The sequence below is a fragment of the Desmodus rotundus genome, chromosome 8 (genome assembly GCF_022682495.2).
Source record: "Desmodus rotundus isolate HL8 chromosome 8, HLdesRot8A.1, whole genome shotgun sequence".
NCBI lineage: Eukaryota > Metazoa > Chordata > Mammalia > Chiroptera > Phyllostomidae > Desmodus > Desmodus rotundus.
This window is the reverse complement of record NC_071394.1, coordinates 38,275,556-38,291,437: the sequence shown is the minus strand read 5'-3', so window position 1 is coordinate 38,291,437 and position 15,882 is coordinate 38,275,556. Positions and strand designations below refer to the sequence as shown.

Below are 15,882 nucleotides of genomic sequence, written 5' to 3'. Positions count from 1 at the left end.
TTTCAAACTATATTGTAAAGCTATAGTAATCATTACAGTATGGTAATGGTATTATAACCAGACAGAAAGATGAAAGAGAGCAGACAGCCCAGACATAAAGCCACTCTTGTATGGCCAATTAATTTATGACAAAGAAACCAAGACTGTTCAATGGGGAAAGGACCATCTCATCAATAAATAATGTTGGGAAAACTGGACAGCTACATGTGAAAGAATGAAACTGGATCCCTGTCTTATATCAGACATAATAATCAACTCAAAATGGATTGAAGACTTACATATAAAACCTGAAACCATAAAACTTCCAGAAGAAAACATATTACTACTCCCCCAAGGAGCAGTAAGCTCCTTGACATTGGTCTTGGCAATAATATTTTGGGTTTGACACAAAAAGCAAAGGCAACTAAAGCAAAAATAAACATGTAGGACTATATGAAACTAAAAAGATTCTGCACATCAAAGGAAACTATCAACAAAATGAAAAGGTAACATACTGAATGGAGGAAAATATTTCCAAATCATGTATCAGATAAGGGCTTAATATCCCCCAAATATAAAGAACTTAACAGCAATCCTCCCCAAACAGTCAGATTTTAAAATGGGCAGAGGACCTGAATAGATATTTTTCCAAAGAAGACGCACAGATGGCCAAGAGGTACATTAAAAGGTGCTCAACATTACCAATGATCAGGTAAATGCAAATCAGAACTACAGTGAGATACCACCTCACACTTGTCAGAATGGTTATTATCAAAAAGGTAAGAAATGACGTGCTGGTGAGGATGTAGAGAAAAGAGAATCTTCTGTGCACTGTTGGTGGGATTACAAATTGGTGCAGCCACTATAGAAAACAGTTTGGAGGTTCCTCAAAAAATTAAGGATAGAACTATCGTATGATCCAGCAATTCCACTTCTGGGTATTTATCTAAAAAATGCAAACACTAATTCTCGAAGATACATGCACCCCTATGTTCATTGCAGCATTTTTTAGAAAAGTCAAAAATGGAAATAACCTAAGTGTCCATCAATGGATGAATGAATAAAGAAAATGTTATATATATATATATATATATATATATATATATATATATATATATATACATATATATGTGTGAATATATACATATATATGTGTGTGAATATATACACATATATATACATATATGTATAGTCTGTCCAGAATGTATCCAGCCATGCAATATAAAAAATAGACACATTTATTGAAAAAGATACAAGAAGCATTGTACATAGGATAATGACACCTCAGTCCTCTTTAAAGTAGGCACCTTGGGACCTCACATATTTCTCTCAATCGCCATCAGCTGCCCTGTCGTATTTTCCTGAATCTCATCCATATTTTCCTGAAATCTCTTCTCTTTCAAAGGTGATTTTAGTTTTGGGAAAAGCCAGAAGTCACAGGGCACCAAATCTGGGCTGTAAGAGGGCTGAGTCACCTGGGTGATTTGATGTTTCACCAAAAAAATCTGCACGAGCTGTGAGTTGTGAGCAGGTACATTATCATGATGAAGCTGCCAATCACCAGTTGCCCATAACTGCAGCCTTCTGAATCACCCAAATAGTTTCTGGGAAGAATGTTCAAGCTTAATGCAAAACCTGATGCAGATTTGTTGCTCTACTTGCTCAGACATTCTGAATGCGACAGCCACACAGTATACATGCTCAACAGCATCTACAACCCCCACTGACTAGTACAGTGAAGTCATCATTGTTCACACACATGCATTCCAGTTCACTCTCCTTGGCTGTCAGGTTACATCAATATCACATAAACCATTCCCATATTAACAGTGGCTGGACTTTTTCTAGACAGACGTTATATATATATATGATATATATGTGTGTGTATATATGTCTATATATAAAATGGAGTATCAATCAGCCGTGAAAAAGAAAATCTTGCCATTTATGACAATATGATAGACCTTGAGGGCATTATGGTAAGTGATGGCAGAGAAAGACAAATAGCATATAATCTCTTTTATATGCTGAATAAAAAAAACCAGAACTTATAGATGCAGTGAACAGATCAGTGGTTGCCAGAGATGGGGGGCTGGGGGTTGGGCAAAATGAGTGAAGGGAGTCAAAAAGTACAAACTTGCAGTTATAAAATAAGTTGTTGGGATGTAATGTACAGTATGGTGACAGTAGTTAATACTGTATTGCATATTTGAAAGTTGCTAAGAGAATAGATCTTAAAAGTTCTCATCACAAGAAAAACATTTCTGTAACTATATATGGTGATGGATGTTAACTACAATTATTGTGGTGATCATTTAGTAATATATACAAATATCAACCATTATGTTGTACATCTGAAACAGATATAATGTTTTGTCAGTTACATCTCAATAAAAATATTAAAAGAATTCACTTTGCATGTCAGGAGATTAGCATATTTTTTTAATTGAAAGTTCTGGTGGAACTTAGAGGCAGTTCCATTATAGTGTTTGGTTAAACCAAGTACCAGTTGACTAAAGAGCAAATTAGCTGTAGCAGGTATTTTGGTATCACTAAATGTTTTGTAATGGCAACCTTTATGGTCATGCATGTTTTATTCTCTCTTTGTTATGTTTTCCAGAAGGATAACCAATTGGCTGATAGGGTAACAAATGAAAAGTAACTTGACTCCATTGACCCGCTTAACTCTGCATGGGAACAATGGAAAGGAACAGCCATTTGCTTTGAAACAGTGGAACAGGTATGGAACATCTCCTTTCGTTTTTGCCTGCCTTTATTTCTTTGCACATTTATTTCCAGACCAGTTAAAAACATCAAGTTGTTCCAGATTGAGAACACAGAATTGGAGTCACAGGAACAGGTATTGTGGATTATTTAAACATTCTGAGTTGCAAGTCTTGTGGTTAGGTTGCTGTTTATATAAATACCAGTGCAATGAAGAGATAATTATTTTTCAATAGCAAATAAGTAATCCTGCTAGGAAGAATTATTAATTTAAATCATAGAATTAGCATTTTGGATGTGTGTTTAGCTTTAAGAGACATGATTTGAATAAGGAGATTTTGTTCTAATAAATAGATCCCTATGGAGGAATTACAGAAGTAATAACAAAATGGTTGAGCATGTTGGTTTCCCCAACCCAAGCCATCAAAAGCGTTTTTGCTGTATTTAATGATCATCTCTCCTGCCCATATTCCTTTTCTCAACTATGAAGGGACCCTGCAAGAAAGACTTTTTTGATCTGTCCCCCATTTTTCAGAATTCACGTAATAGATGTAGATGAAACTTCTTTTGCTTTGAATATTTCATGATCACATTTTATGTGAACATGTTGCTTTGAGGAACATTTCATGTCAACATGAAAATTTTAGAACAAAATGTGTAGGACTCCTGGAATTACAGCCTTTGAAATATGTGTTTATTTTAAATTGGATACCCATCATGATTGGAATGCTGAACCTATTGTCAATTAAATCTATATCAAGGGACAGGGGAGCCATACGTGGTTTGGTAGTGACTGTACAGGGATCAATGCTTTAAGAAATTATGATATTAATGAGTCGTAATGCAGTTGGAACATATTTAACTTCAGAAGATTAAGTATCATGTCCTGGATGATCAAAATTAAATTACTTAATAACTTTGCTTGACATTTTTTACTTCATTGGATAGCTTACAGATGAGAGACTATGAATAAATAATAAAGACTTGAATTTTTCATAGGAATATTAGAATTCAAAAGGCTACAGAAAAAGAATTCATAAAAATTATGTTTTATATAAGGACTCAAATAAGGGTGTGCCTCCATTATTTAAGGTTTTTTAAGGAGAGCCTTTAGGAGATGTTTTCACTATTACTCTGTAGTGTGTTCTTGGGGCATAACATAGTTTCACATATTAAAACAACTAAGGGTTTCAATGTATTGCTCTATTGAATTTGAAACTAAATCTTGTATATATCAATAATACATGAAGAGCTCAGCAAGGAAACAGAAAAAGTAGCAGGTTTTGCTGCTGGATGCACAGGGAGCAACCTCGCAGTCTTTTGGTTCCTTTATGTTTCAGTTTGTGATTAGTCAACTACTAACCTCATCAACGAGCTCTTTAGCTTGTGTTCCAGTACTGATGTCAATGGGCTTTTTTTTTTAGTACTTTCATTAATAGACATTATCTGTCTGAAAGGAAGGCTTTGGAAAATAGGGCAAAGAAGATGATACAGATAATAAACAATTACCAAACTCTCTATAACAACCCATTTTGAATATTGTTCAGTCCATACCACAGAGCAAGTCAGCTACCAAATTTCACGTAGGTACAGATTACAGTGTGATTAGATTTATAAATGAACAGCTGATTTGAAAAAAAAAAAAGCACAAACCAAGGGAATAGCCAGTTACCTTGTCTTCATTGGTGGAGTGTCTATGTATAAAATTATTTTAGAAATGGAATCTGCCTTCCTTTCTTCCATTGGGAAGAAGAGTGTGTAGAGGGATGGCCGTGGGACAGGGAAGGAGAAATCCCAGTCTGTTCCCAGTAGTATTCTCCAGAAACGGTAGCCTCCAACTGACCCCATCTCTCTTGCTCCACACCTGGGATAACTTTGAAGGAGGCAGCCTTAGGAAAAAAAGTCCCAAACTGTCAAAAAGGTCCCTCTTCTTTCAGCTCCCCCAAATCAGAAAGTCCTCTTTCATGTTGATATATGAAAACAGATGATAAGAGAGTCACTGGCCACCAAGTCCATGAAGATCCAAGGTCAGGCTTAGATACAAGGGCCATAGTAGAAGATTGTGTCAGATTTTACAGAAACAAGTAGTAGTATTATTATCAGCTCAGGTTTCATCTTTTCTTGAAGTTCTCCCTGACATTCCCATTAAGTTAACCACTTTTTAATTTAGTTACCCAACAGAAATTTATCACATACTTAATATGTGCCAAGCACAACGCTGGGACTCTTTGGGCACAAAGCTGAATCCTTGCCCTCCAGAAGATTCCTTCTTGTTCTGTTTAACCTCTATATTCAATAATTATTTCACCCCTGAACACTGATTTCAATATTGGACTTCAGTTTTGTATCCCATATTAATTTGCAATCTCCCTGAAGACCTGGCCTGCACTGCAGACTTTGAATAAGTAACCGAATTTTCTGCTGTGGGTATTATGATAATCTGTTTAGCAAACTACCTTCAGTAACCTGTAAATCTTTTTTCCTGTATTAGTGGCAGCAAGACCCAAGTAAGAAGGACTTAAAGCTGGCCATGGAATACGATGCTTCCAAAGTGGAAATTGGGCATGTCTGTGCCTTGTTAAAATTGAATTTAGGACTATCTGTTGGTTTATGGGAACCCTGACAACTGTTTCATTTCATAATACAGATGATGAAGAGTAAATAATTTTTTCCCCTCAAATTGAAAATTCCTTTTGAATGCTGAATATAGCGAAAAATAGATAATGTAAAGGTCTACCTGCCATACTTTTGTTTCTTCTTAGTGCTCCTGGTTAGTTGTCTCTGTACTTTCTTCATGAAAGCATCTCGACCCAGATTTATCACTGCTCCTTTTAGCCATGCTAGTAATGTCTACACAGTACATCTGAATTTGTTTGGTTTGAATCTCTTCATATATCATTGTCATTTCCCCAAAGTATTCATTCTCAAGTACTAGAAGCCACATTCAATTTAAAAGAAAGGTACATAGAGTGATTTAAGAAAAATGCACAATGGATTAGCCTGGTTGGAGTTCAGCGAACCACTACTCGTGTTTAATTGACAGAGCATATGACACTAAGGAGTCTTGGTTGACAGTGACCAAAATCTAGCTAAAGTATGCACAAAAGAAAAACTGTGCGTAAATTTGTGTATGAGGAGGGATTTTATTGGCTCACTCCAAGCAAGGGTTGATTGGCAAACTGTAGGAGGGGAAGAGTTGCAAGTGCACTTAGAAACAACTGGAACCAGTGGACTCAACCCTACTGGGGCTCTCTCTCCATCTCTTCCCACCTCTCCTCTTCTGTGAGTCAGTTTCAGTCTCTCTCATTTCAGGAAAGCCAACAATACCCAAATTTTACATTTTAGAGGTTTTCCCATCTGAGAGACTGTCCTATACTAAAAAAAAAACAAAACCAAAACCAAACAAAAAACCTAGGGAAGGGCTCTGATTTGTTGCATCCAATCTACTCAACCAAGATCAGGTAAGACTGAGGCAGGTCTCAGGAAAAACATCTGTTTCAGTGGGGACCTAGGAATTCCCCAGACAGGAAGAGCTAAGAGGGTAATATCAAAGTTGTTTACTACAATAATCTCTGACCAGAATGGCCCAAATGACATTTGTTAAATTGGCTTAGATGGCCTTTAACTCTATTTTTTACAGTCCTAGCATTTGAATCCCTATGTTGATATATTCATAGTGACTTTGGGGATCTTGCTTTTTAGCAAGACCTTAAACTTTCAGAGAGACAAGCATAAAGACTGTGGCCCCATTCCTTATTTACCAAGTCACTCAGAAATCCCTACTTTCCAAATCCCATTCATTTATTTTTAATTTTTAAAAAGATTTTATTTATTTACTTTTAGAGAGAGGAGAAGGGAGGGAGAAAGGGAGAAACAGCACTGTGCAAGGGATACTTCAATTGGTTGCCTCTCGCACACCCCCAGCTGGGGAACTGGCCCACAACCCAGGCATGTGCTCTGACCAGGAATTGAACTGGCTACCTTTCGGTTTCCAGGCCAGCACTCAATCCACTGAGCCACACCAGCCAGGGTTTAAGTCCCTTTCATTTTTGACATAGAGTGTGACTTGTCAGAAGTCTTCTGGTTGCTTCTATTACTGGGAAGTATTAGATGGATGTATGCAGCGGAGCATCAGTATCCTGAGCCTAGCTAGGTGTGTGTGGTGGCAGCAGGAGAGAGAAAACAGGAAAGGAAGTAGGGAGGTTGTCAGTTGCTCAGGTAATTTTTCCTTCAGTTGTAAATAGCCAGCTGGGCTGTGGTTCCAAGACAGGGCTAAGCTGCAGGCGCAGAACACGGAGATGAATGACACAGCCCCAAGCCTTGAATTGCTTACTTCCTAGGGAAAGTATGATGGGTGGGTTAGAAAGATAGAGCAGCAATAAAAAGCACTAGAATTTACTGAATGGTTGCCAGTCAGTATGGACATCTGTTAGATACTGCTTTGTGGCAGGCAAAATTGGGATTTTTTTCTCCTCTTGTCCTCGTGTGAACCAGGGATCTGGGACTCTTGCCCCCCTGGCCTCCAGGGCCTCCACATTGGGAAGCTAATTGAGTTGGGAACAATGAGTCATACCACAGTTGCATCCTCAGGTACGTCAGTGTTGTCCTCAGCACCTTCAGGGCTGCAGGATTTTTGGCTGGGATCTGACTTTTAGAAGCTAAAAGCTCACAAAAACATTTTGAAGTTTTTCACATTGTTCTTTTTAATTGAATTCCATAGGGTTACGAGCCCTGGCTGTTCAATATAGGGGCCTCAGGGGGCCTCTAAAACCATCCTCATCCACCAGGCACCATTTGACAGGCTCTGCTCTTGCCTGTGTTAGTTTGGTCGTTAGCTTGCTGGGAGTAGAGCAGGGAAGTTGACTCCAGCTGAGCCCACCTGACACTGGGACATGCCCATCGGGCTCTGCTGCCGCCACTGCTGTCTCTATAGACTGCTTGTGTTGAGCGTGAATATCTCCACATCCCTGACACCATATTCTGGGCCCCTCTACAATCATTCATTCACATTCAGTCACTCATGGCACTTGCTACACAAGGCCCAAAGCCAAGAAATGAATGATGATTTTCAAGGAATTTGTGGTCAGAAGAGCTGGAAATCTGAGTAGTTTTTATGTTCTTTTTCTTGTTTTGTTTTATGGTAAAATATGACATAAAATTTACATAAATTGACATAAAGTGCAATATAAACCATTAAAAAAACAAAATGTTTGTTATTTGTATATACATATGTATGCAATAAAACTATAATGAAAAGCATAAATTGATTTTAAAAAGTACCTCATTCAAAAGGAATCATATAGTATTTGTTCTTTGTGACTGGTTTATTTCACTTAGCATAGTTTTCAAGGTTTATGTGTATTGTTGCATGTGTCAGAATTCTTTTTTGCATGAAAAATATCCCATTGTATGTACACAGCACATTTTCATTCATCTGTTTACGAACATTTGGGTTGCTTTCACCTTTTGGCTTTTATGAATAATTCTGCTATGAATAATGATGTCTACTTTTGTTGAATATATTAACTCATTTAATTCTCACCACAGCCCCATGTGTTTAGGCACATTTTTGTCTCCAACCTACAGACAGGGAAGGTCATGTGGCTGAGTCACGGCGAGGCCTGTATTCCAACCCTGAGGGTCTGACTACAGTGCAGTGCCTGAATTATACACTGTGCTGCCTTCGATAAAAATAGTTACCTTTTCCTTCGACCTACTCGGTCCTAGGTACATTATATGCATTATTTCTAAATCCTTAAGATGTCTTCATGATTTTTTATCCTAATGTTATAGCTGAAGACATTAAGGCTGGAGAGGTTAAATACTGGATGAAGGAATACCCCCAGGTGTGCTTGCTAATCTGTGTGCCCCCTCTTAGAGGCAGAATGTAGCAGGAAGATGGCTCCTTGGGACTTGGGACAGCAGAACTCTTTCTGGATAGACCACAGGGAAGGGAGTTATCTCAGGGGCAGAACTCATGACCACTGCAGGGCCCCTGGCATCACACAGCTGCAGAGAAGTTCTAGCCTGGCTCCCAGATAAGACCAGGACTTTTTTTCTTCATACTTACAGAAAGTTGTTTTTGTTTTTATTTTTTTAAACTCTTGCTCCAACAATGGCTAGGGCAATAGAGTCAAGGTAAAATGGATGATTTTTGGGAAGCATACAAAAAAGGAGTTATACGAATTCAAGCAAAAAGAAATCCACATGTGGCTGACCTGTGAGTACTGTTTCTCAACAATTCTGAGTTAGCTGAGTGTTTAGACAACACTTTGCTTCTATTTAACCATGTGGGCAAAGCCATATTCCCTTTGCATGGCCGCCTATAGCCTTTAACACTTACTTGAAGTTCTACTTTTGGCAATCCTAACCCTTTCCTCCCCTCATTCTGCAGCTGGCACAAAAGTGCACTTCAGATTGTCATTTTACAAAAGGTCAGAAAGGAACTATCCTCCCATTTAGAGAGTGGGATCCAGTATGCATAAGCTTCATGGCTATCTCCCTTCTTTGGTTTTACAGCCGAGAAAATGGCATGTGACACACCTACCCAAAGACAGCGGACTATGTCGACCTCAGGAGAAGCTCTATATGAAGTTCTTGGTCTGCATAAGGGAGCATCAAATGAAGAAATTAAGAAAACCTACAGGTACAAAGGAAATTCAGTAATGACATTTCCTGTGCTAGTAGTGATAGTTATCTTGTGATTGGCAGGTGCCTCCAACTAAAGACATTTGCTTCCTGCTAAGACCAAGTAGTCTCAGTTTTGGAACTCACGTTCCCTGTTCTACAAATACGGGCAGTCGGGAATAGAGAGGCAGATACTGATTTTATGAAAGAACTGTCTCATGATGCTGGGCCTTAAGAAAGGGCAGTCTGTGCTCTAAGCCTACAGTGACAGAGGTGGAGAGAGAGAGAGGAAAGAGAGGGAGGAAGAAGGAAGAGAGGGAGAGAGAGAGAGAGGAGAGAGGTATCTCACCGTGAATGACTAGGAGTTGTAATTTAACCCATGTGACACAATGACAACAAATCTAGTAGAGTGATTTAAAAAAAAATAATTGGTAGCTTGTTGCAATTGCTGTATTATATGCTATACTTTTAAATCTTCAGCTTTGATCTTTCATACCTGATCTAGTTCCAAGTTAGATGTTTTGGGGGAAAATTGAAATTTTTTTTTCTTTAAAGCTCCAAGGAATTAAAAAAAAATGAGTACAAAAATAATTTACTTATTACAGAAAATTTGGAAACTACTAAAAATAAAAATAATAACATTTAGCCATAATTCTACCTCTAATAATAATTATTAATATTTTTCTTTCTAGTCTGTTTTCTGTTTAGATAAGACATTTTAAAATCAAATTAGAGTCATCTGTATTCTTTATCTTTCACTTTAACAAGGTCCTATTATGAAACTATCTCACTGTCATTAAATATTCACATTTTTAATGCTATGGCTACTCTCTAATTTAATTACTTCATAAGCTATTTTTAAACATGTACATTCTTCTTTGAAAAAAAGATTTGATTAGTTTATTTTTTTTTTAGAGAGAGGACAAAGGCAGGAGAAAGAGAGGGAGAGAAACATCGATGTGTGAGAGAAACATCGATCTGTTGCCTCTGTGCACGCCCTAACCAGGGATGAAACGCACAACCCAGGCGTGCGCCCTGACCGGGAGAGGAACTGGCAGCCCTCGCTCTGAGGGACATCGCCATCTCACTGAGCCACACTGGTCAGGGCAACATGCACATTCTTTTAATTTTCCCTGTAGTTACTTATCTTGTACATAAATTATGATGCATATTTTCAATTATTTTCTTATTTGTTGAGGAATAAAGTTGTGCCTTTAGGAAGAAAAAGGAATCAAAACATAAGTCAAAGTTTATTTTTAATCAGTTACTTCTTATTTAGCCTTGTTATTTTACAACTTATGGTTATTTTTGTTTTTGTTTTTCGATATACATAAGTTTAGAGTTTTTAAATAGATAAATTTCTTAGTCACTTACTTTATGGATTTTTGTTTTATCTGTCATGGTTAAAAAGCCTCTCTTGATTACAATATTATAAAAATACTAACCCACTTATTTTAATATATTTATGGTTTTACTTTTTCACATTAAATCTTTGATCAATTTGGAGTTTATTTTGACATGAGGAACAAAGGTAGGATTTCATATTTATTTTTTCCTAAATCACTACCCCACCAAAATTTACCGAATTCTCTATTTTTATCTACTGATGGAAAAATTGTTTGGCTTTGGATTGGAACCTTCACCATGTGGTAAACTGTAGGACCCCAAATGCCTTCAAGAAGCATGGGTTAAAGACCAAATTGCCATTTGAATCCAGACAGTCCTGTCAAAATCGTGAAGTTTGTTCAGAGTCAATATCAATCTTCTAGTTTATATTTCACTGAAGGTACTAGGGAGAGAAAGAGTCTTTGTTGTTTTGCCATGTTTGAGAGCTGTCCAGGAGTGTGCCCAGGAGCTGCTGGGCCCTGTGTGTCCTTGGTTGAGGGTCACTAAACTTGACTCTTAAAGCTTTGTGCTGGAGGTGGGAGCTGGGAATCAAAATAATTGTATTCTAAGCTTAGTACCTACAAAGATGCTCTCCAAAATGAGAAAAAAAAGTGATATCCAGCTACCTTGTAAGTTTTAAAACCCACTTTACAAATACAACTTTAAATTGCCTTTATTAATTTTGTAAATTAAAATTTCAGCTCATATCCTAATTAAGGCACTAATTATGCTGAGCTGTTTGCAAGTTTAATAATTACAACCTGAAGTCTTCACGTAATCAGCATCTTCCTATTAATTTTGTTTTAATATCATAGAAATACTATTTCTTCAGCTGATTAGGGTACTAGTATGCTGCCAAACACATCTACTTCTATTTAAATTACACATTTATATTCTGCAAGTTATTTGAAGTGAATGAGCAGGCTGAAAATCTACTGAGAATATTATTCTTACATTCAAGGATCTGGATCAAAGCAGTCAAAATATAGTGAAATTAAAAGCCAATGAAATTTAATAAAATTACCAACTGTTGAATCCACACGCTGCTTGACCTCTGTTGCAATCCTTGGTTGTGCTCTTGAAAACAAAGCTGAGTTAGAAGACATTTTTCCTTCTTTTATATTTTATGTTTATTTTTAAGATCATACAAACAGGTATACAAAAATGTCTCTCTCTTACTTCAGATCTCCAAGTTATCTCTCCAAGGAGAGCAATTCTTCATGTATCTTTCTAGAGAGATCTTATACCTATATAAGCATCTATGCAGACCTTCTGGGCTGGGCAGGACGGTATAGATTTATCTGTATCTCTTCCTCCCTGCTAAGCACAACTAAAAAACCTTGGAAATAACAGAAGAGACAACTAAAAGAGAACCCTGAAAGGTAAAAAGAGAAGATGAATTGTTTAGGGACCACAGGACCAAGGGAACAATACAGTGGTGGGGCATCTTACGACTCCCCACCCAAGAGAAGATAATCCAGGCCTGGCCTTTCCTGATACCCACTCTAGCAACTGGAAGGCAGCCAGGTAGTCTTGTTCTCCCTCCAAATTGAATGGGAGCCCGGCCAACAACTCTAGATAAGCCCAGCAGAAACAGCAAAGGGGACCATCTTAAAGTCCTCATTACAAAACTGGCCAGAGGACTTTCCCACCAGCCTGAGACTCCCCTTTATCACTCAGAGATCCTACTTGACAGGAGATATTAACAAGGAGGATTCTGCCTCAACAAAGATGCAGCCCAGGAAGTGCTTTTTGCAGCCTTAGAGATTCCCTTTCCTCACCTAAAAGCACCAGACAACCAAGCTAGGGAAGTTCCTTTCACTTCCTAAACTAGCACCAATGAGGGCTAGTGTGGGGCCCAAAGGCAGGTGATAAACCAAACAGACCAAAATAACACCACAGAGGCTCTAAACATTAGATTGTCAGTGGATTCACAGTCCATAAAAGTAAGCTAGAAAGTGCCTGTTAAAATAGAAAAGTATAAATAGGGTCTCCTAACATAATAGCTAAAATATCCAGATGAAAATCACTCATTGTACAAAAAATTAAATTGCAACTTGCATGAGAAAAGATAATCACCTGACTCTCACACTGAGATGAACCAGATATTAGATTTATGTAGTAAGTATTTTAAAGTAACTATAATCAAAAAGATTCAGCAAGCAATTACGAATCTCTTGAAACAATTGAAAAAACTAGAAACTTCATCACAGAAATAGAAGTTATAAAAAAAGAACCAAATGGAACTTACAGAACTGAAAAATAACAGAAATGCTACAACTAACTGAATGAACTCTGTAATGGAGAGTTCATTCCATTACTGTCCTTCTATCCATTCCATTCCATTCTATCCTTCTACTGAGGATAGAAACAGTAAAGTTGAGGACAGATCAGTGGAAGTTACCTAGGGAGAAAATAAACTAAAAATAAACAACAGAGTGGCAGGAACTTGTAAGACTGTAACAAAAGATCCAACATTTACAAAGTGGGATTGAAAGAGTATTCAAAGAAATGATGACTAAAAATTCTCCAAGCTTGGCCAAATCTATAAGCCTACAGATCAAGAGGCTGAGTGAATAATAAATAAGATAAATCTAAAGAAATTCATGCCAAGACACATCATAATTAAACTTTTGAAAACTAAAGACAAAGAAAATACCTTGAAAGCAGACAGAGAAACAACACATGATTTATATGGGAACACCAGTTCAAATGACAGCAGATTTTTCTTCTGAAACAACAGAGGTCAGAAAGAAGTGACACAACATTTTTCAAGTGCTAAATGAAAAGAACTATCAACTTGTGAATTCTGTATCTGGTAATACTATACTTCAGGAATTAAGGGGAAATAAAGACATTCTCAGATAAAGGAAAACTAAGAGAATTTATCACTAGCAGAACTACTCTTAAAGAATGGCTAAAGGATGTTCTTCAAAAGAAAGAAAATGATGAAAGGAATCTTGTATCATCGGGAAGGGAGAAAGGAAAATGAAGAATGCAGAAATATGGGTTAATAAAATAGATTACCTTCCTCATGAATTTTCAAAATTGCATATGATGAATGGTATAAAAATTATAACATCATCCGATACTCAAGACAATTGTATCTAAAATTGGGGAGGATAATGGGGTCCAAATGGGAGTCAGGTTTCTACATTTCACTCAAATTGATAAAACAGTATCAGTAGACTGTGATAAGTCATTCATACACACAGACACACACACACACCCAAAATACTAGAAGTAAATAAGATGGAATCCCTAAAAATATTCAAATGACCCACAAGAAGATAAGTAAAGGGAAATGGAGGAGTGAGAAACAGCAGGCACACACAGAAAACAAATAATAAAATGATAGGCTTAATCCCTAACATAATGTAATTACATTTAATGTAGTTAAATGTAAATGGCCTAAACATATATTAATTTTTCCTTCCTTGTAATACAAATGATGCTCCTATCCTGTACTTTGCATTTGTCTCTTAACAATATACCTTGGAAATCATCCTCAGGAATGATCAGTTCATAAAAAGTTTCATTCTTTTCACATTGCAGCATATTCCATGATAAAGATGTCCCATGATTTAATCAGTTCCCGTTGATAAATATTTAGGTTGTTTTCCATCTGTTGATAAATATTTAGGCTGTTTTCCATCAAGGTTGCCTTTTTAAACCAACTTAGAGCTTCTCAGGAAAACACCATGGTCCCAGAAAGGTAGATAGACATGGTGAGAACCTATCTTGGTTCCTGTCCACTTCCCAGTTTTTGCTATGACTCTATTCCAAATTCCTGGAGCAAGGATCTAATAGGGCCAGCTGGGTCAGATGCTCACCCAAGCTGGGAATTTGCTGACTCTGCCTAGAGATCCAGAATCACAAGTACCCACTACCTTAGCAAGGACTGTAGGATCCAACCCTATGGGAAGGAAAAGGGGCAATGTTCTCTAAAAAGGGACATAGAGTTGGGAAGGAAATTATCAAGATTTCTAGTTCTTCATTCCTTTAAAGAATTAAAATAGATAGAAACCTCACAGACCTATCTAAGCCCCTTCTTATGTCTATTTATAAATATTTATCAAAAAATCTTTCTGTGAGTAAAGCATTTTTTCCTACACCATCATTTTCCCTACTAGTATAACCATACTTCATTTATCAGATGACAAATTGGAGTCCCAAGCTTCCTCAAAGAATAGCTAGGAGGAGTGACAAGAGAAAGGCTTCTACTGTGTCAATCCATCATGTACTGAAGCTCTTGTCTCATTGAAATTTTGTCAAGAGAAATGAGATCATTTTTTTTCAAATTGTGTGGAGCCCTTTGTAGAAAAGCACAATGAAAATACCAGGTACTATTATGAATGGATAGATACCCTCATTATCTTTAAATGTCTAAAATTATCCTGCCATTTGCTACTATCGTCAAAAACCATTTATCCAGCATAAAGTGGCTTTTTGCTCCATGTCAAAAGTGTCATATTACAGGGTGAGACTCGTGGTATGAGTGTCATCTACGGCCTTCATTATGGAATAAATCTGCCTTTCACATCACACAGCATAATCATTCCAAAGAGCTTGAAGTTTAAGCTCATTTAATTCAATTTTCCCATTGCTGGGTCATGCCACTTAATCCTAACAGCGTTTGCATGAGATTAGCAAATATTTCTCTCTATTTTCTGGCTGCCTAAAAGTCTTTACTCCCCTTTTCACGCTGTCTGAAGGAGACTCATTTGAGTTAATCAAATACACCTGGAATGGCTAAGCGGTTACCCATCTTGCACATATTTGCTACAGCTTTACACTGGCGTGTTTCCCCTTTTCACCACGTATAAGTAGTCCTTCTGAGGCAACAGGAATTTGAGTTAGGAAGCTAGGGAAGAAGGAGAGGAGGAGGGGCAGATGGTCTGTTGTTGAAATATGAGACTCAAAGGTTGTTTTCTAATCCCAATACCAGGTTTTGGCCCCTTTTGAGTGACTCAGGAGCTGAGTTCCTGGTAAAGTTTTCATCAACCAAGTCCTTTTAGGAGTTTCCTGTGGGAAATCGTCCCAGGATCCAGGAGTCAGTTCATTCCTATGTAGCAGTGTTGCTCCACCAAACCAAGTTTCCACCCTGTTAGTGATATCTGCTTTCCATTCACTCAGTGGGCATGTCCGTGGTCACTGCTAGGCACA

At 37.4% G+C, this 15,882-nt stretch overlaps 1 protein-coding gene across 1 annotated transcript in view; it reads left to right on the top strand.

The window, feature by feature from the left end:
• Positions 1-2,716: 2,716 nt before the first annotated feature.
• The window catches only part of DNAJC5B (DnaJ heat shock protein family (Hsp40) member C5 beta), a 60,104-nt gene continuing 46,938 nt past the window's right edge, over positions 2,717-15,882 (top strand). The window contains exons 1-2 of the mRNA XM_024572338.3: positions 2,717-2,839; positions 9,223-9,349. Of these exons, the coding sequence (XP_024428106.1) occupies positions 9,231-9,349 (119 nt within the window). The 5' untranslated portion in view covers positions 2,717-2,839; positions 9,223-9,230. The remainder of the gene's footprint in view (positions 2,840-9,222; positions 9,350-15,882) is intronic.